The sequence below is a fragment of the Tenrec ecaudatus genome, chromosome 5, assembly GCF_050624435.1.
Source record: "Tenrec ecaudatus isolate mTenEca1 chromosome 5, mTenEca1.hap1, whole genome shotgun sequence".
NCBI lineage: Eukaryota > Metazoa > Chordata > Mammalia > Afrosoricida > Tenrecidae > Tenrec > Tenrec ecaudatus.
In genome coordinates, this window is record NC_134534.1 from 4,123,956 (window position 1) to 4,148,530 (window position 24,575).

At 49.4% G+C, this 24,575-nt stretch overlaps 1 protein-coding gene across 1 annotated transcript in view; it reads left to right on the plus strand.

Moving 5' to 3' along the window:
* The window catches only part of FAM135B (family with sequence similarity 135 member B), a 122,801-nt gene extending 98,434 nt beyond the window's left edge, over window positions 1-24,367 (plus strand). The window contains exons 11-19 of the mRNA XM_075550569.1: window positions 822-976; window positions 5,349-7,398; window positions 11,045-11,211; window positions 14,897-14,988; window positions 15,773-15,870; window positions 17,873-18,024; window positions 20,987-21,097; window positions 22,595-22,708; window positions 24,162-24,367. Of these exons, the coding sequence (XP_075406684.1) occupies window positions 822-976; window positions 5,349-7,398; window positions 11,045-11,211; window positions 14,897-14,988; window positions 15,773-15,870; window positions 17,873-18,024; window positions 20,987-21,097; window positions 22,595-22,708; window positions 24,162-24,367 (3,145 nt within the window). The remainder of the gene's footprint in view (window positions 1-821; window positions 977-5,348; window positions 7,399-11,044; window positions 11,212-14,896; window positions 14,989-15,772; window positions 15,871-17,872; window positions 18,025-20,986; window positions 21,098-22,594; window positions 22,709-24,161) is intronic.
* The last annotated feature ends 208 nt before the right edge of the window (window positions 24,368-24,575 follow it).

The window sequence follows — 24,575 nt, forward strand, 5'->3', positions numbered from 1 at the left end:
ACACATGGTGTTGGTTCACGCAGCCCTCGTGTGAGTCTGCTGCTGAGGGTCCGCTGTGTGCTAGTCATTGGTCAGGGCTACCTAAGTGAACAGAGAGCCTCGAAGGGAATCAGATGCTAAGCAGCGTGCCCAGGAGATCATGACGGCCCGTGCCTCTTCGAAGGTGATCGATTTTGCCAAAGTAATAAGATGACGGCATTTGGGGCAACGAGGAGCAGCTAGTAGAGCATCCTGGCTTCGGTCTTTGTGTGCTGGTCCTCTAGGGGCTCACACAGTTTCTGTGCTCTGCAGTCCTAGCACGCACACCCATTCCACACGCAGGACACATGAGGGCTTGAAGGCTGGCTGAGGCAGGTGGGGCAGAGGAAGTGCAGATGGCACTCTGCTGCTTCAGCTCCTCTACAACCCATATCCTCCACAGCCTGACTACCTAGACCCATTTCAGAGCCAAAGGAGGGCATGGCTTTGCAGGCTGAGGTGGCTGGTGGAGGAGAGGCTGCCTGGGTGGACAAAGAGATGGACAGATTATCTGAACATTTTCTTGGGCTTGGAGGAGTGAGCAAGCAATTTTTAACGCATTGAAACTTTCCTATGGTGCTCACCAGGAGCTGGGCTGCTAACACCAAGGTCAGCAGTTCGAAACCACCAGTCACTCCACAGGAGGAAGAGGAGGCTTTCTACTCCCAAAAGAGTTACAGTCACAGAAACCCATGGGGGGAGGGGGGAAGTTCTACTCTGTCCTATAGGGTCACTATGAGTTGGAATGGACTTTATGTAAGTGAGTTTGGGGATGATGCTCACCTGGTTCTGTGTGTTCCTAGCATACAGACCCACAGCCAGCTGTCACTGGATGTCCGGAACTCAGAGTACCTGGCCAGCATGCCCCCACTGCCTGCGGAGTGCCCCGACATCGATGGCGACTGGAGCACCCTGCCCGTGATCTTTGAGGACCGTTATGTGGACTGTCCTACCACAGGTGGGCCTCTGCATGAGAGGAACCAGATTGCAATCCCAACTGAGGGATGTGATAGAGAAGACACTTCCTTATGTCAATTGTACAATTCAGATGCACAGTCATTTCTAGTTGAATTTAAATGGCATTCAGTGCACACACACATATACATATACACACACCCAGTAACATACACATTTTATGCCAAGAGTCAGGCAGTGTGCTGGAAAAAGCAGGCTTAGTAAGTTAGTGAGTGGATGGATGGATGGATGGATGGATGGATGGAGAAATGGAAGGATGGATGGATGGATGGATGGATGGATGGATGGATGGATGGAGAAATGGATGGATGGATGGATGGATGGATGGATGGATGGATGGATGGACAACCCATCTCAGGAGAAATGAACACATTTGGCTGTACTTGTTTATATACCTGAATCCAGTCCCTGTCTCTGGTTGGTGGTGAGCAGAGTTGGGTTGAGCTGACCGGAGAGAAACTGATAAGCACTGCGCAGTGTCAACGCTCTCTTAACAAATAGCTGCAGATGCTCCTGTGGTCTTTCACAAATGCCCAGGAATGCCAGGCCCTGTGGGAGGGGCACAGTGGTTAAATGCTCAGCTGCCGAGAGAAAGGTCGCCGGTTGAGGCCACTCTGTGAGAGAAAGAAGAGACTGTCTGCTTCCATAAACACAACAGTTTGGAAACCATGTGGCACAGTTCCTCTCTGTCCGATGGGGTCCTTATGAGTCGAAACAGATTTGAAAGCAGCAGTGGTATCTATTTATTTAGATGCCGTCAAACAGTCTGACCAGCCTGATTGCACGGGTGAGAAACAGATGCATGACCCGGGAGTTCCGCCCTTATGCAAGATCACACCAGCATTCAAGACAGCTTGTTGAGACACCAGAGCCCACACTCTGCCTGGTCCCGTCTCTGTGGGGTATTGTAGGCCCTGTGCACGGAGAGGGTGGGCGTCCTGTTAGTGACGGGTCACCGAACTGCAAGTCAGAATCTCTGAAATCGGGGATGTGGAGCACGCTTTCAAAAGTCTAAGCGAATTCCAAGGACAACACAACCTTGCAGACAGCTGTAGCTACTTGGTTCTCAGTTGTACCCTGACGTCTAGTGGCCACACCATGTATGACAACTGGTGTATCTAAACAGCCCCCCCACCCCCAAATCCCACACCCCCTGTCATCACTGCCGTTGCGTCAATGCTGACTCATAGCAAGCCCCCGTGGGTTTCCCAGACTCGAACTACTGATGGGAGTAGAAAACCTAGTCGTTCTCCCGAGGAGCTGCAGGTGGCTTTGAACTACCAACTACACAAATCGCATTCCAATGTTTAACCACTGGGGCCATACTGGCTTAGAAATAGCAACCCAACCAACTGAGCATGCCAACTTAAACTTTTTTTGGGGGGGAGGGGCTGGAATGAGGTGCGAAGTTACCTATATCTGAGGAGTTTAAAAAGCTTGTGAGGACACGCTATTGTCTTCTCATTCCATCTGTGCTCTCCTCATTGTAGTTCATTCATTGAACTATATACTGGGAAGATTTAGCGAGGAGATTTAAAATAGTCCACCGTACTCTCAGACCCTCAAATACAGACATTTCTTATTCCCATGCCTTGGGGCAATCATGGCACATGCTTTTATTTTATTTTTTAAGCAAATTAACGTAACTTCAGCTCTGAGACCCCAGGCGCAGCTTTCATGTGAAAACCAACCTGAGGCTTTCTGCACTTCCATTTCCACCCTGCTGCCTCAGCCCTCGCACCAGCCCCCATGGGCTTCAACAGCAGTGCAGCATGGCTGGGGGAAGGAGCTCTAGGACCATTCGGGTGCAGGATGGTTCCGCTCAGCTCTGCCTTGTCTATGTGGTTGCTTTTAAATTGAATGGACTCCACACCAACCCTTCACGACCCCATGTGCAACAGAACAAAATACTGCCCGATCCTCTGTCGTGTGTCTGCTTGCTCCAGTGCTTGGACCCATTGGCGCAGTCTCGCCATCGGTCCAGCTCACTGATGATCTTCTTTGTGTTGACCTGCTCCAGGGACTTCCTTCCACCTCCTAAGACTGTGTCCAAAGTATGTGAGGGGAAGTCTGACCACAGTTCCTTTTCCTCAGGAGCATTCGGTCATACTTCTTCTGAAACAGGTTTCTTTCATTCTTCTTCTGGCAGGTGCGGTATAGTCCATGTTTCCCCCCAGCCCCATAATTCAAAGATGGCAGTTCTTTGGTCTCTCTTGTGCATTGCACATCTTTCACGTGCATGTTGCACACGAGGCAACCGGAAATACCAATGTGCCTTGTCTGTAGGGGTTACGTGGGATAGGAAAAAGGCTGAATTTTCTCCTCCTGCCAGCAGTGACTGTCTCAGAAACCGAGAGGGGGTTTTTATGAGGGTTACACTGACTCTCGATGGCAGGGAGAGCCATGTAGAATTTCAGGTTCTGTGTCTCTGCAGGTTCTGCAGCATGCATGGGATAGCAGCCTCTGCTGAGCCTGGAAATCCTGCCACTTCCAGTCCCATCTCTCAGGGGCGTAGCTGCCTCCATAGGGCATCTCCTCACAGCCCCTCTCTGACCACTCCCATCTCCGAATGGCTTTGGCCAAGTTAGCTACATTTGCACCCAAACCACAAACCTGTTTTAATCTCCTGGGAGTTTCACAAAGATTTGAGGAGTCTCTAACCCCAGGGAATGGACGTTAAGCAAGCAGAGCATATTCTGCTCTCACAATCTTGGCTGAATTAGTATTCACACCTCCCCCTAGGCTCCCATATCTATTTGCCTCTTCTTGGACTCAGTGTACTCTGCCCTCCCCCAAACCCACCACTCTCGAGTGGGTAGATTCTGACCAAGAGCAGTTCTACAGCAAAGAGAGCACGGGCCCAGAGAGTTTTTCAGAAGCTGCACATCTCTCTGGGAGCAGACAGCCTCCTCTACTCCCACGGACAACTGGTGGGTGCGGCCTGCTGCCTGTGCTTAGTAGCCCAGTGGGTCACCTGCTAAGCTCCTCGGTGTCTTCTCGTGTAGAGAAAACAAACAGAAGCGGATGAGTTTCACTTCCATATTAAAAGAAGAATCGAGGTTCATTTGACATCTTGTTCTGCGGCCTCTTCAGGCCTACGCTTCTTGATCTCCAGCAAGAATTCCTTTTTCTTCCGTTTCCCGCTCACACGGCCCTGGGAGTCACTGGTACCCTGGCTTGGAGGCTTACCTTATGCAGACTGCTGATTTAGGCTGTCCAGGCCACCCCCCGTTTGACTGCACTTCATAGATGCTACGTTTTTGAAAGCAATTGGAGATTTGTAGAGGACTACATTGCGCAAGTCTATAGGTGTCATCTTCCCCCACCTCAACCCCACCCCCAACAGCAGACGCCTCCTCCGCGTCTCAGTGTCACACGAGGGCCATTCTCACAACATTTGACACAATGTTGCCATCCTGCTACCACACAGTAGGGAGCCCTGGGGCAGAGTGTAACTCCTTGGGCGGATAACTGCAAGGTCAGCCGTTCAAAACCACCCTCTGAGGAAGAAAGAGGAGGTTTGCCACTCCCATAAAGAGTTCTTCTCGGACACCCCCAGGGGGCAATTCTACCCTTTGGTAGGGTCTCCTTGGGTCACAGTTGACGTGGCAGCAGTGAGTCTGGTTTTTGGGCACACCCTTAGTGGATGGCAGTAGAGTGTCAACAGAATCCTTGCGTGAGCTGTGGGATCCACACGTGTGGGCGGCTTCCTTCCTGCCATCTTTGCTGTAGTGAGGTGGTCGGGCACTGCCCCTGCAATAGGTCCAAGGTCTACTGGCATCTCTATGACCCCTACCCCAGCCCCCCTACACACACACACACACACACTCCTATTCCAGGGTGATAATGCCAGGCAGAGGGTAACCCTAAATAAAAGCTAAGAAAGAAAAGGACGATCTAGCCACAAAGGTCAAGGTGAGTCTGGGAACCTCCTTGTGATCACAGTGCCAATTAGTTCCGTACCCCCGGTTACAGAGGTGCCTCAGCACTGAGCACTGAGATCGGTTCTCCTTGTGGACAGAGGCCCTTCTCTCTTACCCTCACTGTGAGTGAGGCCCCAGGGCGGCCACTGGCCACCATGGGTCTGCCCACCCTAGAGCTAAGAAGGGCACCCTTCGAAAAGAAAACACTTCATTGAAATGTCAGCTGTGTCCAGGGCCACCAACAGAGAAGTGCCAATGGCAGCGTCCCAAACCAGGCCTTCCTGATGCCATGGGGCAGATCGCTGGTTCTATGTCCGTCAGCTAACGATGATTCGGGAATGACAGCGCGTGACCGATTTGCATTAAATATTTGAACAGCTTGTGAACACAGAGCCTTTAATTCTAACAGGTGTTCTTGGCCTTTCCCCCCAGGGCATCACTTGGATGCGCATCCTAACGCTCCCGTCCCAGACGAGAGTCCCATTAGACAGAATCGACAAGGCACAGTGGAGCACTGCAATGCAAATAGAGAACTGTCTTCGGGGGAAGACCTGAAACCACCCCAAGCGGACGCTGAGAAAGAGGTTGTTAGGGGTTCGGAGCCAGGTGACAGCAAGGCGACGCCGAACGCCACAGACCTGAGTTCTGAATCTCAGGTGTATCTGACCATCGGTGGATTCCAGAACAAAGAGGGTTTGCGTGAAGAAGAGTGTTGGACTGGCCAAAGGTCCGAGGTTAGTCCACACCCACCAGGAGCTCAGGACCTGCCTGCACAGAGTCTGGGTGCAGAGGATGGGCAGGCCCCAGCACTGACCTACATTGATGTGAGCTCAAGCAATGAGAACCCCTGCAGAGCTGTACCTGGGGTGGTAGAGCCTGTAGTGGTGACACCCGCAGTGGTAGACCCCGTGGTGGTCATTCATACTCAGCAAGAGCCCGGGGCCACGGGAGATGCCTGTGAATTAGACAGGACGCTGCTAAGCAGAGTGGCAGCCTGTGAAAGCCGCCACACTGCCATCTCCTCTGAGAGATCCACTCTCCATGACTTAAGTCCTCTTGGGAAGGGAGCAGAACAGGAGACTAAGATGGTGCTGCTAGGTCTGAAACCCACCCCCTCCGAGCCCTGTGACCCACTAGGTTCCATTCTGAGGGACCCCTCGATTATGAGGTCTTCCCCAAAGGACCCACTCACAGAGGGGCAGGGGGGAGTGCCAGTCCTCTCTGGGGTCATCAGGAGGTCTTCCTCTATCATATCGGACTCGGGCATTGAGAGTGAGCCGACCTCCATCGCGTGGTCTGAGGCCCGGAGCAAGGCCCTGGACTTGCCCAGTGACCGGGAAGTCTTGCACCAACTGGTCTGCAGACATGTCCTTCACAGGAACTCCCTGGAGGGTGGGCACACGGAGAGCAACACGAGTCTGCCCAGCGGAATCCAGGCTTCTCTCACGTCCATCACCTCCTTGCCTTTTGAGGACGAGGAGCGGGAGCTGACCACGAAGTTGACCAAGTCCGTGTCTGCGCCCCAAATCAGTAGTCCCGAAGAGTCTGCTGAGGACCCGGACCCCACGCCCCAAGGCAGAGCTCTCGCTGACGTGTTGGATGTACCCACCAAGAGCTTCGATGCTCCTGGAGACTGCTGCCAATGCTCCGGTGGCTCCCAGACCCAAGACCCCGAGGGAGACCACCCCCTCGTGGAAATCATTTTAGATGCCGCTGACCCTCAGGACCCTGGCTATATAGATATCCCCCAAGGTCAGAAGAGTCAGGCTACCGCTCAAGGACATGGTTATCTGGAGGGCAGAACCGAGGACCCCACAGGAGTTGATACCAAAGGTCTTCATTTACAAATACCATGCAGCAGAGTGCTTGAGAAACCTCGGGACAGATCTCCCCCTCGCGTGCCACTGGAAACCCCAAAGGATATGGCAGAAGACTTGAAGGTTGGGGAGCGAGCCTTTTCTGACAGCAGCATCTCTGATGTCGAGAATCCTGTCCACCACAAGGTGCCTACATGGAGTTGTGCATCAGCCACGGGGGCCACTGAACTGGGTCCCACCTGCAAACCAAGTGGCTCACTACCCATCACTGATGGCCCAGCCCTTAATAGAGGAACTAATGCCTCCCCAGAGGCTGGGCATCAAGCAGGCACCGTGTGCCCCACTGTGACTCCCTCTACCCGCTCCCAAGAATCTGAAAACCAAGAGAGGAATGCAGGGCCTTGTGTCCTGGTTCCCTCACTAAGTGCTCCAGAGCCCTTTCCCCTGGACAGCGTGAAGGCTGGCGAGGTGGTTAACCTCTCTGTGTCGTGTACTGCCACCTGCCTTCCCTTCTCATCTGTGCTCAAGGAGACCCCCGCCAGGGCCGGGGGATTCTCCTCCAAGCAGACCCCATTCCCCATCACTCACCAACCCCTGGGCTCCTTTGGAATGGTTTCCACGCAGACAAGCAGGTTGGAGGGAGAAGTCAGCGAAAGAATGTTCAGGTGAGCTTGCTGGTGGTTCATTGATCCCAGCTCGGCCTTTCATGTCTCCCCACCTGCTTCTCAAATCCATGCATGGCTATTTCAAAATGGAAGCCACAGCTCTTTTCTGCTTTAAATACAGAACTGGCTGCATACTGGGGGACTTGAAAAAGTGGGTAGAAGACAATCCCATGATGTGTTAGTCTGAGCAGACTAGAGAAATCCACAGACACACATATATGTACATGAAAGAGATTTATATACAAGAGCAATTGAACATGGAGAAAACATCCCAGCCTAGTCCAGATCAAGTCCATAAGTCCGATATTAGCCCATGTGTCTGATATCAATCTATAAAGTCCTCTTCAGACTCACGAAACACATGCAATGAAGCCAAATGCAGGACAATCACAAGCCAGTAGAAAATCTTTGGGTCCACTTGCATTGTAAGCATCTCAGCGCTGGCAGGGGCCTCTCTGTGGCTTCTCCAGCTTCAGAGGTCTGGTTGCATCCATGTGGCTTGTCTTCTTCAATGTCTCCCAGGAAGTAGTAGAGAGAGAGAAGTGTGTTCCAGCTCCAAGGAGGAAGTACCAGATTTCCCAGAATTCTCAGGAGAAGGCCATGCCCACAGAAGTCTCATTGGCTGTCTCCAGATTGACGGCCTAGACTCCACCCCTACACTCTTAATCCTTATATTGACACCACATTAGGTTACTACCACACATGATCTTTTCATTCAGTTAAGCAGGAGCCTTTTGAAGCTCCCATGTAAAACTAAGAAAGTACACAGACGTTTAAAGAAATTAAAGAGATCAATGATCTTGCCTCCCAAAGATAAACACTATCTGTGTTATTCCACTACTGGCTTCTTCCTTCCTTCCTTCCTTCCTTCCTTCCTTCCTTCCTTCCTTCCTTCCTTCCTTCCATCCTTCCTTCCTTCCTTCCTTCCTTCCTTCCTTTCTTTCTTTCTTCTTTTAAATCATTTTATTGGGGGCTCTTACAGCTCTTATAACAATCCATACATCAATTGTATCAATCACATTTGTACATATATGATGCCATCATCATCATTTTCAAAGTATTTTCTTTCTACTTGAACCCTTGGTGTGAGACCCTCTTTTTGGCCCCCCTCTCCCACCATCCCACCTTGATCAATTATAAATTTATAAACCCTTGATAAATTATAAATTATTGTTATTTTCCTATCTTATGCTATCCATGGTCTCCCTTCACCCATGTTTCTGTTGTTCATCCCCACTGTGTATCCATATCCAGATGTGCATTTTCTCCAAATGGGGGATAATTCCGTACAAAATTTTAAAATGATGTTCCATTTTATAGATGTGCATTTGCTTATCCATGCCCTCAGCGGTGGACCCTCAGGTTCTGTTCAGTTGTGATTATCACCAATAACCCTCTTCAGAGTATTATCCCTCTTCCAGTTCTTCACCCTCGAAAGCGGCAGTTTTGAAGGTTCTCTGGGGAGCATGGGCTCTTCATCAGATTTACTTTCTCAGGTCCCCTGCAGAGTTCTGGATGCTAGCAGCTGCCATCACATCGGCAAGGTCAGAAACCCACCCTTTATTCCAGGCTGGGTTTGTGTGTACTTTGCTCCTCCCACTATAAACCACACAGCAACTGAAATACACCATGGAATCACTTTACCAAAACAGCCCATGACGTTCACACAATTAACAAACATACCACTTATAGTAACAAGGTCCAAATCACAACAGAAACTTGTTATTTCTAGCGTTCCCCAAAGAGGTGGCAGAGAGTAGAACACTTCTTGCTGGGGAAGTACACAGACCTGTGGTAGACCCATGCAGTCATGTCCGCATGCCCAGGTGATGGACACCGCTGTACCTTCGCATGGTGTCTTCATTTTCAAGCTCTGCCCCACTGCTCCACCACCTCTAACCCGGGTTTGTTGCTGAAGACTCCAAGTCTTCCTTTTTATATTTTTAAGCCTCTCAACCCACTAATTTTGAGGGATAAGGGATCTGGGGCAATTTTTTTAAAAGAAGGAAACCCATGTATATTGTACAATCCATCTCAAGAAATGAAATCAACAACACTATCCTGTTAAACCCTCCATTCATTCTTCCCCTCCCCCAGTGCTCCCTCACTCCCCTCTCCCTGCTCCCGCCCTCTGACCTGACTTCAATGTCGTCACCAAAGTCTTGTCCATTGGTGTATAAGCCACGTTTATTCTTCTTTGTTTTTGTTTATAACGATGGTGATAGTAAATATTTATCTCTGTAAGATTGAACTTGCTAAGCTTACTGTTCTCTAGTTTTGTCCATGTCTTGTGCTGTTTAAGAAAGTTGCCATGGTTTCTTCTTAATGCATACAATTCCATGTGAATTGACTATGAATGGCAAACATACATAATTAATTGACCTGTTAAGCTTAAAGTCAGCTTCATCGGATCCTTTTGGTTCTATAATAATTTCTGGATTGCACAGTACCTCCGGTCTACTTTGACCCAATAAGTCTGGAATTTGAAGTTCTATAATTTTTCTTTTTGCTCAAGATCCATGTATTGAGTCCCTGTTCAAAATGATCCTGTAATGGTAGCTGGGCACCATCTAGTTCTTCTGGTCTCATGGCAACGGGAGCAGTCATTCATAGCTGTCTTTAGACCTGCAGGCCATTTCCTTCTATGATTTCTGTGTCATCTTCTTCCTCTGTTTCCCCAGGTGAACAGAGGTCATTTGTTGTATCTGTTGGCTATTAGCACCTTTTCAGGCAACTCTGAAATCAATGTTAGACCAAGTGACTTCACAAGGACCTTTGCTTTTGCAAGGAAGAGCAACACCTAATACATACCCCAAACCCATCCACAGCTATGCAGTCAGCTCCTATTCCTGATGACCCTACCTGACAGAAAAGAGCTGTTCCCCAGGCTTTCTGAGACTACACATCTTGACAGGAACAGCCTGCCTCATTTTCCCCTGCGGATCAGCTAGTAGATTCTAATCACTGTTTGGCTGAACAGTCCAGCGCTTAACCTACTCTCCTATCATGGCTCCCCAAACACTCCAGTTAGGACACTGGCTGATTCAACAAATCCATGCCAGGCCCTGTTGAGGGCCTGGCATCGCATGGTTTGGCCGGACTGCCTCGATCTTCAGAGTCTGGCACGCTGTCCACCACCTTGGACAGGACGCTGAGTTCACCTTTCATCATCTCATTGTACTGGAAACGACTGGAGGTTTTTCTTCCTGGCAGCCCCAGCTTTCACAGGCCTCACAGGATGTGAAGTGTGTCACTTGAGGGAATGACTAGGGAGGACGTTGCAGAAGCAGGTGGAGGTAAATCAGAGGTCAGGTGTGCCAAGTTCGGGAGCTTTGGCTCTTGGATGAGCTTTTGAAAGATCCCAGAGATCCTTGGAATTGGAGAGCCCCTTAGGTATGCTGCCGTCCAGTCTCTGACTCAATGCAGGGACCACAAGAAACCTATGGAAGTGAAACCAGCCGGGTCTTTGGGTTTGGGGGAGGGGCGCTGCTTCTCTCCTCCTTGTTCCCCTCGCCCCACCCCCTGAGACCTCGTAGTCTGTCTTTGCCGTCTTGCATCTCTTCATCACCCTCCCATCTAAGCCCAACTCATTTCCTCTCAACATGGGCACGCAGCATGGCATGCGATTAATTGGTGTATTCTCCAGTTTCTATCAGGCCAAAGAAAAATTTAAAAAAGAGCTGAAGATTGAAGGATTTCTGTACAGTGACTTATCCGTACTGGCTTCTGACGTGCCGTATTTCCCACCAGAGGAAGAGGAAGACAATTTGGAAGATGGGATTCACCTGGTGGTCTGCGTCCACGGCCTGGATGGTAAGTGCTAGGACCAGCGCCTGCCTCAGAAGGCAGCGCTGTGTACAAGTTTGAGTCTTGCTGGACCTGATTTTGATCAGCTATCCACCAAGCAAACGTTTGTTTAGCCTCTCGGAACCGACGTCCAACAGAACATCCTCACCAGTAATCCTATGTTTGAGTCCGTTGTTACAACCAATGTGCCAGCCCAACCCATGGAGGGCCCTGCTCTTCTTCACGGACCGAGTAGGATGCCCTTCTCCAAGGACCGGCCTCTCCTGAGAACAAGTCCGAAGTGTCCCAGATGAAGTCTAGCCACCCTTGCTTCTAAGGACCACTCTGGCCAAGACAGATTCCTTTGTTCAAATAATTAAGAATTAGAGAGAAGAACGAACTTGCCCAAAGCCTCACAAGTGGGAAGTGTCGGCAGTTGTGGTCACTTTTTTCTTGCGGTCGTGAAATGGCAAGGCGGTGTGTTGGCTTCCCTGTGGCGCTCTTCATTCTGCTCTCCCCGTGGCCAATGCATGTTAGTGTCCACGCTTGACACAGGACACACAGCAGTGGTCTCCCACCTTCCTAAGGCCGTGACCCTTTAATACGGTGCCTCATGTGGTGGTGAAAATGATTTTCACTGTTACTTCATAAGTGTAATTTTGCTATTTTTATGAAGTGGACAACCCCTATGAAAGGGTAGTTGTTTTTAGGTGCCACTAAGTTGGTTCCCAGTCATCGTGACCCTGTGCACAGCAGAAGGAAGCACTGCCTGCTCCTGGGCCGGCCTTACAGTTGTTCCAAGGCCTAAGGCCATTATTGCTGCCACGGAGTCAATCCATCTCCTTGAGGGCCTTCTAGTGTACTACCCAGGAGTGTGTCAGCTGGGAAGTCTCTTAATATCTATTTGATCTGTTCAAGTGGAAGAAATTTAGGTCAAGTGAACTGCAGTCTAATGCACATCTCCAGAGTAGAGTCATTGCCCCACTAGCAATTCCCAAACTTGAGCCAGTTTATGGATTCAACTCTCCCTTGCCAAGTCCCCTTGAGGCGAGGCCTCACGATAAGGCCAAAAGTGTATACTGCTCATCTTTCTCCAAGCCTTCTCTGAAGGGATCTACCAGGCCTAGGGAGCATGACTGCTCAGTGTGGCAAAGGAAATTATTAGACTTTTCAGAGATTACTGGACACTGGCTCCCCACTGACACTAATTCCAGGAGACCCCAAACATCACTGTGGCCCACCAACCAGAATGGGAGAGGATGGAGGTCTGATTATTTTTTGAATAGTCTCTCAGGATTGTCTCACAGTGTGTCCAGTGGGATGCCTGGCCCATTGTGCAATGTGTTCTCCAGATCCGGAAGGCATCCTTGGAATAGACATGTTCAGAAACTGGCAGAATTCCCACACTGCGTCCCTGACACAGAGAGCAGGGCTATTATGAAACTGTGAGAACGGTCTCTACCTAGGAAAATGGCAGAACAAAAGTCATGCCATGTTCCTGAGGGAATTAGAACTTAGTGCCACCACCCAGGACTTCAAAGAAGCAGCGGGGATGATGTCATCACACCCATCAACCTCTCCTAATTGGCTTTCGCAAGAAAGAGGTGGTCCTTGGAGAATGAAAACCTGTATGATTAAAAATTTAACTAGATGGTGATTCTAACGGCAGCTTCTGGTACAGATGTGGTTTTGCTGCTTGAACAAACCAACAAATCTCCATGTACCTGGTCTGCAGCTCTTGATCTGACCGATGCCTTTTACTTGATTCCAATTTTTAGTGATTGCCAGAGCAGCTTGCCTTCAGTCGGTAAGGCCGGAAATCTGCCTGCATTGTCATACCTCAGAATTGCACGGACTCTCCAACCAATCCTATGTCATAATTTAGCCCAAGGGAACTTCCCTATCATCAAGGAAGAAGAACTAAGAGTGGTCGACATCATGTGGCCCCAGGCCTCCTATGCTGAATGCCTCTTAGCCCCAGAGGAAGATTGAAACGGGATGCTGAGCCCACAGACACTGAGTGCAGATTAGGACCTGCCCCTAGAGCCAGCACAGAAAGAAGACCTTCCCCTCGGGCTAGGGCACGGAATTCAGACCTAAACCAGGAGGACATACATGTTTGTTTGTTAAAGCCACATACTTGTGGTAATTCTTTTACAGTTGCACAGCATGACTAATAAAATTACCATCTATGAAATAATGAGAATTGTTTTCCAGGACTAATAGGCAAGCCATTTGAAATAATAAAAGTAAATTCAATGAAAAGAGGACCATTTGACTACAGCTTGGATCTTCCTGTTTTCATAAGGCTTCGGGCTTGAGATATGCTCTCTGTCTTCAGAAGAGTGGACTAGTGAAGACATCTCAGTTTTGACATGGCACTTCTGATCCAAAGGCACTCAAGACGGAAAAAGAGTGTCTTTGCCACTGCTCAGCCGACTCTTGTGTTCATCCATTCCTCGGACCACAGTGCAACTCTCCACTGGACAGAATGCAGTTTTTTCATGGAGAGGAGATTCAATCCAAGTGAATCAAGACCCTTGAGCTCCTTGTTAAAAGAATGAATCTGCTCAGCCCATTGCTTTTTACCTCCTCACCGTGGTCTGTGAAGAGCTTTACATAAATTTTCATCCTCTTTTTATCAGAAGATTGAACTTTCAATGAATATGTTCTTAGCTGGGCCACAAGACTTCAGGAAAACAACTAACACCAGGCACAGGTTACTTCTCTCATTTCAGGGGCCTGTGTCCACACTCCTTAGAGTTTTATCGGATCCGTCAAGATTTGCTTAAGAACCTTCAACTCGTGCTCCAAGCCTACTTAACCTTAGAGCTCTGTAAGTTTCCCATCTCATTGAAATGATTGAACCAACCCTCATGGAAAACAGCTTCTTTATCATGAACATCTTACTGCGCACAGCTTTTAAGTCTTGAAAATGGCTCAGAGCCTTTTTTTGGAAGAAACGTCAAAGCCACATGCAATTCCATCCAGTTGATCCCAGCAGAGAGTGATCCTATGCGAGAGTACAGGCTTCTCCATAGGTTTCCAAGGTTATAACTCCTTATAGAAGCAGATTGCTTTACCTCCTGCTACAGGGTGACCGGTGGATTTGAACCATTGCTCATTTTGGGGTGTTGGTCAAGTGCTTTAACCACCACACCACCAGGTGGTCTTGGGGCCTCTGAGACTGGCAGCAACTTCGCATTCCTTAGCTTTCATTCGTCCCCCTCGGGGTTTGCATGCTTATGACTCCTGTTTCCAAAGACAAGTTTTATTCTCTTGAAGATGAGTAGGCCCATCCTGATTGGCCTGTTTTGAGGATCTGCTGAATGTGGTAAGGTTGGGGAGGTAGCATCATATTCGGCAAGAGAATGGAGGGGAGAGTGGCAGTTCCCAGATCATGCCACACTGGCTATTAGAAGGCACCCATGCAACCTGTTTGAGACAACCTGAACTGACGGAGGAGGAAAGGAGAGGTGCTCTGCCTCCAGCTTCATCTGCACATGGAATACTCACAGAGTCCCCTTGATAGATGATGGAGTGGTTTCATTGCATTCAAGCCATTGGAAAGGACCAGACTGTGTGCATATTGGAGGCAAGAAAGGAGGTGTCGACAGACAATGGGACTTGTGGAGAGGGGCATTGAGTCCCTGGGGGTTCCCTTTTCTGTGACAAACCATGGCACTGGGATGGGGTTCTCTGTCGTTTCTAGGGAACAGTGCAGATCTCCGGCTGGTAAAGACATTCATTGAACTGGGTCTCCCTGGAGGAAAACTCGACTTCTTAATGTCTGAGAAGAACCAGGTAGGATCATAAGAACATCAGAGCTCAGGGGCCCCTGGAAGCACGGCTCACAGACGTCTCTGAGAGCCATAGGATGCTTTAGACACACAGATTGGGGAGGGGAGGGGGGAAATCTATCCACCCGTCACTGCCCATGCACTTGGATGGTCTAGACTTCTTCCTTTGTTCCAGGAGGGTGAGGAACAGTAAGAAGTGGGAGCACGTGAGCTTGGGGTTCCTCTTCATCTCAGAAGGATTGGAATGGGTGGCAGCTTGGAGTTTCCATGACATAGGTCCCCCCTAAACCCTATCTGTGGTCACAGACATCTAATAACCCATGGAGTTTGGTTGTGACATCTTTATGGTCAGTGTCATCTGGGGACCTCATATGGGGACCTTGACTGTTTCAGATACCAAGAGCTCAAAAATATTTTGAAAATGATGATGGCAACCTATGTACAAGTGTGCTCAATACAATTGTTTTATGAATTGTTATAAGGTCTGTAAGAGCCCCCAACAAAGTGACTGATAATAATTAAAAAAAGAAAAAAATGGTGAACCATTGTCTACAGAAGTGTCAGAGTCGATGAGAACCTCTCAGAACCTGCTGGCAACAAACTGTATCTGGGGTGTCTTCAGAAGCCCCCCCATGTCTTCATGATAGCCTGTCCTGGGACTCACTTTCTTGATATTGAACCTCAATCTATAGCTCTGACACGAAGTTTCAGGACACTCGGAAAGCCCCATGAAGCTGAAAGAAGGAGATGGGCTTGTGACCATCTGCTCCTTTGTTCCCTCCTTCCAGATGGACACGTTTGCAGACTTTGACACCATGACTGACCGGCTGCTGGACGAGATTATCCAACATATCCAGTTGTACAACCTCTCCATTTCTCGAATCAGGTAAAAGGAGGCCCGGGGAGTTAATGCAGGGGCAGAGCAGACCCCGGGGCATGAGTATACAGGTCCAGTGGATAGTACACCTGGAGTCTTTAAGCAGGTGGATTGCAATCAGGGCAGAAGTAAGTACCTGGGGCAGTGACTATGCCCAGCCCTGTCTTAGCCTGGGTGTGGGGGGCCAGTGTCTGTGGCTCAGCCAAGAAAGAACTGGACTTACAAACCAGACTTCCTAGGCTGGAATTTGTCTCACTGTTCCAAATGCTCAGTACTTCCATCCCAACTCTCCCACGTGCCAGCTCTGGAAACCCATTGATAGACTCTCGATGTTGTGAGCCTCTGTTTCTCTATCTGTTAAATGGGACTAGCACTAAGATGACACTTCCCATAACTGAGTCAATCGCCCATTCAATAAGAACTTTTTATCTGGTCTTTCCAGGATACCAATTCCTAAACCATCCCCATTGCTATAGAATAGATTCTGACTTACAGCCACCCTATAGGAGAGACTAGAGCTGTCCTTTGTGGGTCTGGGGATGTTGATTTTTCAGGTACCAGACAGTGTTGTCTTTCTCCAGAGGAATGACTTTTGGGCAGCAGCCAATGCACTGCACCCCCAGAGTCCCCTACAGCTGGGCTGAAATATTCCAACGATGAAGAGAGAGCCATGAAGAGTTTGCAAGTTCGAGGCCCTTGCATGCACCATTCCCCGAGTGGGTCTAAGGCCTCCACATACCTGGCCCCGCTTAGTTCTCAGAAATGAACCAATAATAATAATGTATTCCACAGGACGGACTCTGAGGCCTGGTGGTAAAAACAAATGGGCAGAGACGGGAAAAAGGCCATTTCATAGACACATATTCATTTCCCTTCTTTGCGCGGTTTAGGCTGGGGACGTGGAGAAACAAATATGCCTCTCATAGACCAGCGACTTTCTGAGGGACACTGAACACAGGGTGGGGCTGCGGACAGGCCCCTGCAGGCAGATGTGATGAGTGAATGAGTGAATGAATGGATGGATGAATACGTGAACACATGAATGAAGCTAGAGACATCCACGAGAACAGCCTAGGAGGGGCCGCCCCAACTGGGCCCAGGAGCTCTGAAGAAGCAGGATGTGGCAATGCTTCCCTGTGCCTTCCAGCAAGACCCCCATCTCTAGTCCCCAAGACCGGGGGGGGGGCGTGTCCAAGGTCCATAGGGAGGCCTCTGGGGTGACTCCACGCTGGACACCCACCCACACCTCTGTGATGACGTACGGACCTGGAGGAAATGCTTCCTCTCAGGAAGCCCCTGGCTTAGGGAGGCTTGGCTTGGGAAACCTGACAGAGCAACAGGAAGGTGGTCCCTTTCTTCAAACCAGGGCTTTCAACCAGTTCTTTCTGGTTCAACACCTTGCTGGTAATACACATTTCTACCCCAGACAGACGGAACCTGAAGCTACCTGTTCACAGGATCCCAGGCGATTCTCACAGATAAATACATGTGTAAAGGAGGCTTCAAAAAGTTCATGGAGAAAGTCCATTATCTTTGGATTTCATTTCTTGACCAACTTCTGGAAGCCCCCTCTTAGGTGTGATACGCATTACCTTTCTACTCCCACGACGGTCCCCAGTCGCAGACACCCACCAGGCCTCTTCTGCTCTGCCCTAGAGGAGTTGGAACCAATGTGAAGGCCTTGGTAGAGTGGCAGTAGTAGGGGATCTTGTTTAAATGTAAGCGCTGATGCAGTTTATCAGGGGTAGAAATGCAAATTCTCAGCAGGGCAGGGTGTTGGCCAGGAAGGAATTGGTCCGAAGCCCTGGTTCAAACCCACCCCGTGGTGCTGTGGAAGAAGCCTGGCTCTCTCCTTCTGGGCCACCACAGCCATTGGCACCACCCCACGGGCCCAGCTCTATTCCAACACACAGGGAGAGGGGCGCCGTGCGTCAGCACCCCCCACAGCAACACGGTTGGGTTTCTTTGGTGGGTTCTCCTGGTCAGCTTCACTGTTTCTGTCTCCACACAGCTTCATTGGCCATTCGCTTGGAAACATCATCATCCGATCGGTTCTCACTCGGCCCCGGTTTCGGTATTACCTCAACAAACTTCATACCTTCCTGTCTCTGTCTGGGCCTCACCTGGGGACTCTCTACAACAACAGTGCCCTAGTAAGCACAGGTAAGGCTTGCCCCAGCCTGGTGGTAAAAACAAATCACCATGAGCACTGCAGAGCTGCGGGCTGAAGCCAGGAGCCGCAAGTTTGGGGATGGGGTTTTGGGGCGTAGGAGGTAAGGTCCTACAAGATGCACCTTCTCTGGTCAACTGGGTGGCTAGACCGTGTGCTCCACGGGCTTGCCTACCTTCCACTCTGTGAGCTGAAGGGGGAGGACTCTGGGGTCCTGTTTGGAAAGGACTGAAGATGCGGAATGGCGTGGAGGAAAGAGCATGAGGCCAAACTGGGGCAAGTTCTCACCCAGATCCTGGCAAAGATCCCCACCGTGTCCTTTAATGTCTACGATCCCGGGAAATGGCAATAGTGAGTGTGTCTCTCTATGGGTCTATGTCTTCTCTCGAGAAGACTTACAGCCATGATGCCCCTTGGGTGTGTTCTAAGAAAAGACCCCAAGTTCAAGCACATTTTATCCTCCTCAAACCCACCACCATAGAGACAATTTCGACTCAAAGCCACACAGAGGGTCTCTGAGCTTGTTCACCTTCACAGGACCAAACAGCCTCATCTCCTCCCCAGGCAGGGGCTGGGGAGCTTGAACTTCTGGCCTTGCAATGAGCAGTCCAATGCTTCCCTGACAGGGCCATCGGGGTAAGGAAAGGACAAAGACAAGGCAAACCAGCCGCATGAGGGAAACCATCAACATGAAGTCATAGCTGAGTCCCAAGAAGCCACACCCTTGGGGCTGACTCGATGGACATGGACAGGAAGGGCAATTCCTATGAAATCGCAGGCGGGGCTGCTTGTTAGGCACCATCGAGTTGGTTCTGACCCACGGTGACCTTGGCACCGCAGAATGAAACACTGTCCTGTCCGGAGCCATCCTCACAATTGTTGGGGTCTGGCAAGCAGCAAAGGGTCCATGATTGGGATACGTGCACTATTGAGAATTATGAAAGTCCATAGGATTGGTTTTGGGGTGCTCTGGCCATTTTCATAGAGGTAGGAATCATAACCAGGGGATGCTTGCACCCCAATTTCCATCAAGGGCGCCCCCAGACTATTGCCTGAGGGTGCCAGACATGGGAGATACAGCAATTCACTCTCAAACACATTCTGTCCAAGGGAAAACCTTCTCACATTGCATCAACGGTCAAAAATAACTCACATGAGACTCGATATTTGTGAAGACTCCAAAATGAATTTTGGGGCACCACTGCAAGCCACAACACCACCAGCCCCCAAGAAGTCACCACCATTCCCTATACTGGATTTCTGAGACTAAACTTTTACCTGTCAGCACCATGAAGCTTTCTGCTGGCCACTTGTGAGAAGTTAGGCTCCTCTACAGATGCGAGGACAGTGAGACATTGGCCCACTTGCTCAGATGCCTGATCAGGAAAGACCCACTGCTCCAGAAGGCCATTGTGTTCAAGAAAGTAGAGGGTCAGCAGATGGGAGGGATACCCTCCATGAGGGTGGCCTCAGATGTAACAACCACCCTGAAAAGGGCACAGTACTAGCCAATCGTCTGTCCTGTTAGAGATGACCTTGCTATGACTTGGAGATGGCTCAGGAGAGCAACTGGCAAAAACTATCTATCTATTTATCTATCTACCTATTTTTCTATCTATTGATCAATCTGTCTACCTATCGATCTATGTCAGCTAGCTATTATTTATGTTATATATTATAGCTCTTTTAGCTAGCTAGCTAGATAAAACAGGGTTGTTGAGAACTAGAGAAGGAAAAATTAACTAGTGCACACTCCTCTGTGGAGGCAAATCTGAGGGGCTTCATAACATCCATGGGGCGAGGTGATGCAAACGTCACGGAAGTGGCCATTTATAAAGCTGCTGGCTGGGGTACAAGGACACGGCCCTCAGTGAGGATCCACTTGAAATTTTATTTTCATCTTAAGCAAGGCTTGGAATGAAGGAGAAGGCGGCAAGGCTCCCTATGCCTTACAGGAGGAGGGCCAGGAGCACCATCTTCGAGCTACGGAATCATGGGATGAGTTTTCTGAGGAGCAGGCATTGTCCCTTCGTGATACAGCGGCAAGGGTACTCCGTGACTGCAGGCAACTCTCCGTGACGTCAACACGGAAAGCCAAGGAAGGCAGGAGGTGGACTGAGAACGCTCTCCGCAGCCGCCACAAGGGTCCCTTTGTGTCTGCTTAACTAGCTGGATGAATGAGTTCCGGAAGGATACATAACTCTAGGTTTGTAACCATCTTTGAGGATGTATAAAACCAACCAACCAACCAACCAACCAACCAACCAACCAACCTCACTACCACTGTGTCCATTCTGACTCCAGGAGTAGCTTTGTATACCCTTCATCCTTGGCATCGTATCCTTTGACTTCAGAGTTCTGGTGGCACACTGGTACAGCGCTCACTGCTACCTGAAAGGCTAGTGGTTCCAACTCACTCGATGGCTCCACAGGCAAGACAGCTGGGGATCCACTCCGTTTCCATCCACTGCCATGCCGTTGATTCTGATTCACAGCAGCTGCACGTAGGCTTTCTTAAATCTGCAAATCTCTACAGGAGCAAGACGGCCTCATCTTCTTTCCACAGAGTGGCAGGTGGGTTAGAACCACCATCCTTGCTGTTTGCAGCACAATGCCTGCTCATATTACAGCCTTGGGATTCATATGGGGTCATTTATATTCTGTTACATGGGATTGCCATGAGTTAGGATCTACTCCAAGACACCTGGCACCACCCCAACCCCCAGCCCCCACCCATTTTTGGTCTGGGTTTCAGAAATTAGAGGACATGGATGGTTTCATGAAGCCTGTAGCCTTGTTATTTTCAAGCCTATGACCAATACCTATTAAAGTAAATGTCCTTCCAACTTCCCCAGGCTTTGCTAAAATGTCCTGCTGTTCTCTTGATTCTATTCTAAGCTATCAGCAATTACCGTTAAACAAGGACTGATGACTCAACTCCAATTTCACTCCTAGGCTTGTGGCTCATGCAGAAATTGAAGAAGTCCGGCTCCCTTCTGCAGCTGACCTTCAGGGATCACGCTGACTTGCGCAAATGTTTCCTCTACCAGCTAAGCCAGAAAACAGGTAGGTGACCGGCTCTGCAGTGGCCCACCTTGTGGTCTTGAGCATAAGCTGGGAACCACAGCGGAGACACAAGTGGGCATCAGTGATGTCACATTGCCCTTGCTTTATGGCAAGAGACCACCAGGAAGCTCAGGGTACAGGGCATCTCCCTCTCCTCAAGGGGCCCAGCAGGCATGGACTTAACAGGTTTGGTCAGGAGCTGAGAATCAAGGAGGATATCCAGGGTCATCTTGCTGCTATTTCCTACCAATGTTCTAAGTTCTGATCACATAACCCCAAGGGTTGTGAGCCAATGCATCGGTCAGCTGCCTAGTTACAGTTTCACCAATACAGGACACAGCCCATGATGGGACGGCGTGGTAGAGACAGGGTCAGTCGGGGACAGCCCAAGTCTGATATTATCCATTCACCCTCACTCACTCTGTCATGAGTTAGGAAATTGACCGTGGTCATACGATGAATCAGATGAAGCAATGATTATGGCCAGTGGTCTCCAGGTCCAGCCAAGGGGCTTGTTCATTTCTGCTGAACCAATTGGCCTCATGCAAAAGCCCCCCTCACTAACCAACACTGACCCTGTAACTAGCTCACTGGTCTTCCTTAATGGAAACTCTGCTTACTCACCACTGCTGTCGCCTGTGGTAAGTTCCTGGGCCACTTTGCGATCATGCCTGTTAGGGTGAGCTCAGATATTGAGCACTCCTCACCCAGAAAGAATTTGGATCAATTATTTTCACACCTCTGAGCCAGTGCAGCTCAGTTTCATCATGGCTGACAAAGTGACCCTGGAATGAACACAGATTTCTAAACCGCAAGTGAATCAACATACCTACCATCACAGGAGACTTCGTGGCTTGAAACCCCGCTAGACACAAAATCTCCCTCTTAGAAACCCAGGACAGCATCTGCACAGCATCTGCACTGCACAAATCTCTTGACTGACCCAGTGAGAAACAATGGGGCCCAGCTCAAAGATGGCGGTCAACTCTCTGGCTTCGGATGTGTGTAATACTCCACGAGCCTGGCAACCATCTGATGTCCTGCACTGGGCTCCGGAAAGAGCTTGGGATACCTCTTCCAAGTCTTCGAAGCCAGGGATCTGACCCATCCTGTTCTTCTGTTCCAGTTAACATTTGTGTACAGCCATTTAAAAAAAGAAAAAATCAGGTGTGTTGTGTTCTCCCTTCATCAGCAGCTCTGCGTTTCCCCCCTTTCCTGCCTCTGCCGAGCATAGATTGCTTGGTGTCTTCTTAGCTTCCATGGCTGATGTGAACGAAGATTCTTTTTCTCCTCAAGCACAAAAGTCCCTTGTAGTGACCTCTCTCCTCAGCCTCCCTGAGGTAGCCAGGGTCCACTCCAGCCTCCGCAGTGTGCATAGATCTCATTGTGCAATAAGCCAGCTTGTGTTCTGGGTGTCCCTCTCAAGGGTCCGCAGCAAGGGCACTCCAGAGGGTGTGAGTGGAACCGGCCAGATGCAGAGCCCCTCTTTCCTCACAGGACTGCAGCATTTCAAAAATGTCGTGCTGGTTGCTTCCCCCCAAGACCGCTACGTGCCATTCCATTCAGCCAGGATTGAGATGTGCAGGACGGCCCTCAAGGACAGACACACAGGTAAGCCAGGCACCCTCCCATGGGAGCCTTCTGATTGAAAATCAAGAGTGAATTCCAGAAAAAGAGTGTGACAACGCAGGGCAGGTTGTCAAAAGGTGGGTGATCAAAAGGTAGCAGAGGGCTGTCATTCTTTTTTGTTGCGCTTGAGGATATACACAGCACAGCCTGTTTAGCAGGTCCACAGGTCTGATCCCATCCCCCATCCACTTCGGGTCATGCAGCCCAGCCACATTTTCTTTCTCCTGAATGGTCCCGTTTCCTCAACATAAGCACGTTGACCTCCCAAACTTCTTATCACCTTTCCTGTTGCTGAGAAGAATTTGATTTAAAACAGAACGTTATTTAAAAAGAGCCCAGTGTTCATGACAGACATTCTCTACTAATTAAGCCAGATTGATGAGGGATAATTTTGGTTTAAGGTTTCAAGTGTAAAGATGGTCTCAGGACAATTAATTCAGGCTTCATTTAGCTCCAGTCACTCCAGAAGTCTAGATTCTATGAGACTTTGAAATTCTTTCGAACCCTGCCCCTCAACACTTGATGAATATTCCAGAGAATATTAGATCAAAATCTTCATTGGTGGCAGCTGGGCACCATACAGATCTTCTGGACTCATGGACAAGGAGGTGAACCGTATATTCCCTTTCCTCTTCACCATAGAGCTGTGTTTAATCCAATGACCGAGAGGTAGGATTATGTCTCTATTCCTCTGTCTGTGTCTCGATCTCCCTTTCTCTCATGTCTCTGTTTTGTATATCATATGCACAAATATATACATATACATGATATACACATGATATATACATATATACATGAAATGCACAAAAATATACATGATATATATTTGTGATATGAATATATGAGGAACCTCAAAAATGTAATGGAAAATTTTTATTCTTAATACTTTGAAGCCCTTTTATATATCTATACACAGACACAGTCTTAGGCATATGAATCCCTGGTCATTCTCACAATATTTTAACAGTTTCCATCAAGCTATTCTACACTTAGTAGATTTCCCCTAACTATCGAGTCCATTCTGACCCAAAGCAGCCCAGTAGGACAGAGCAGAACTGCTCCACATGGTTTCCACAGCTGTAAATTCCTACGGGAGCAGTCAGCCTCACCTTTCTCCAGTGGAGTGGCTAGTGGATTCAAACTGCTGACCTTGCCGTTAGCAGGCCAGTGCTTAATCTATTATACCTCCAGGGCCACTGTAGTAGACTACAGTCTAGTCACTACTGGAAACATCGCTAGACCCTAGTGCAAACATGAGTTCTATGCGCACTGGGAAGCCAACCCCTTCCTGTGACTCCCGTTAGCAGTCTTCGCTTCATTGCGGTGGCCGGGCACCAAACCTGCCACCTCTCTGAGGTCTGCCTGCTTCCAGCTCTTTAGAGTCCACGGTCAGCTTCTCCCCAGATGTCTTCATACCTGTCCTCCCTCTTTGCAGGACCCGTGTATGCAGAAATGATCAACAACCTTCTCCGCCCTCTGGTGGAAGCCAAGGACTGCACTTTAATTCGACACAACGTGTTCCATGCTCTGCCCAACACTGCCAACACCCTCATCGGCCGGGCCGCCCACATCGCTGTGCTGGACTCAGAACTCTTTCTGGAGAAGTTCTTCCTGGTGGCCGGACTCAACTACTTTAAGTAGAGGCTTTGAGGGACCCGATGTTAGGGAACGCACCAGAAACGTCTGACATCCTCTGGGAGCTCAGGCTCGCTCGAACGTGCTTTTACAGACTGTGGCCACTTCAGGGCAGACTTCACACAGGCAGGCGGTGCGGTGAGGTGGGGTCGGGTGTGGTGGGGCGGTTGCCCCTGTAGAGGTGCTGCTTCCATTTTGGATATTTGGAAAAGCT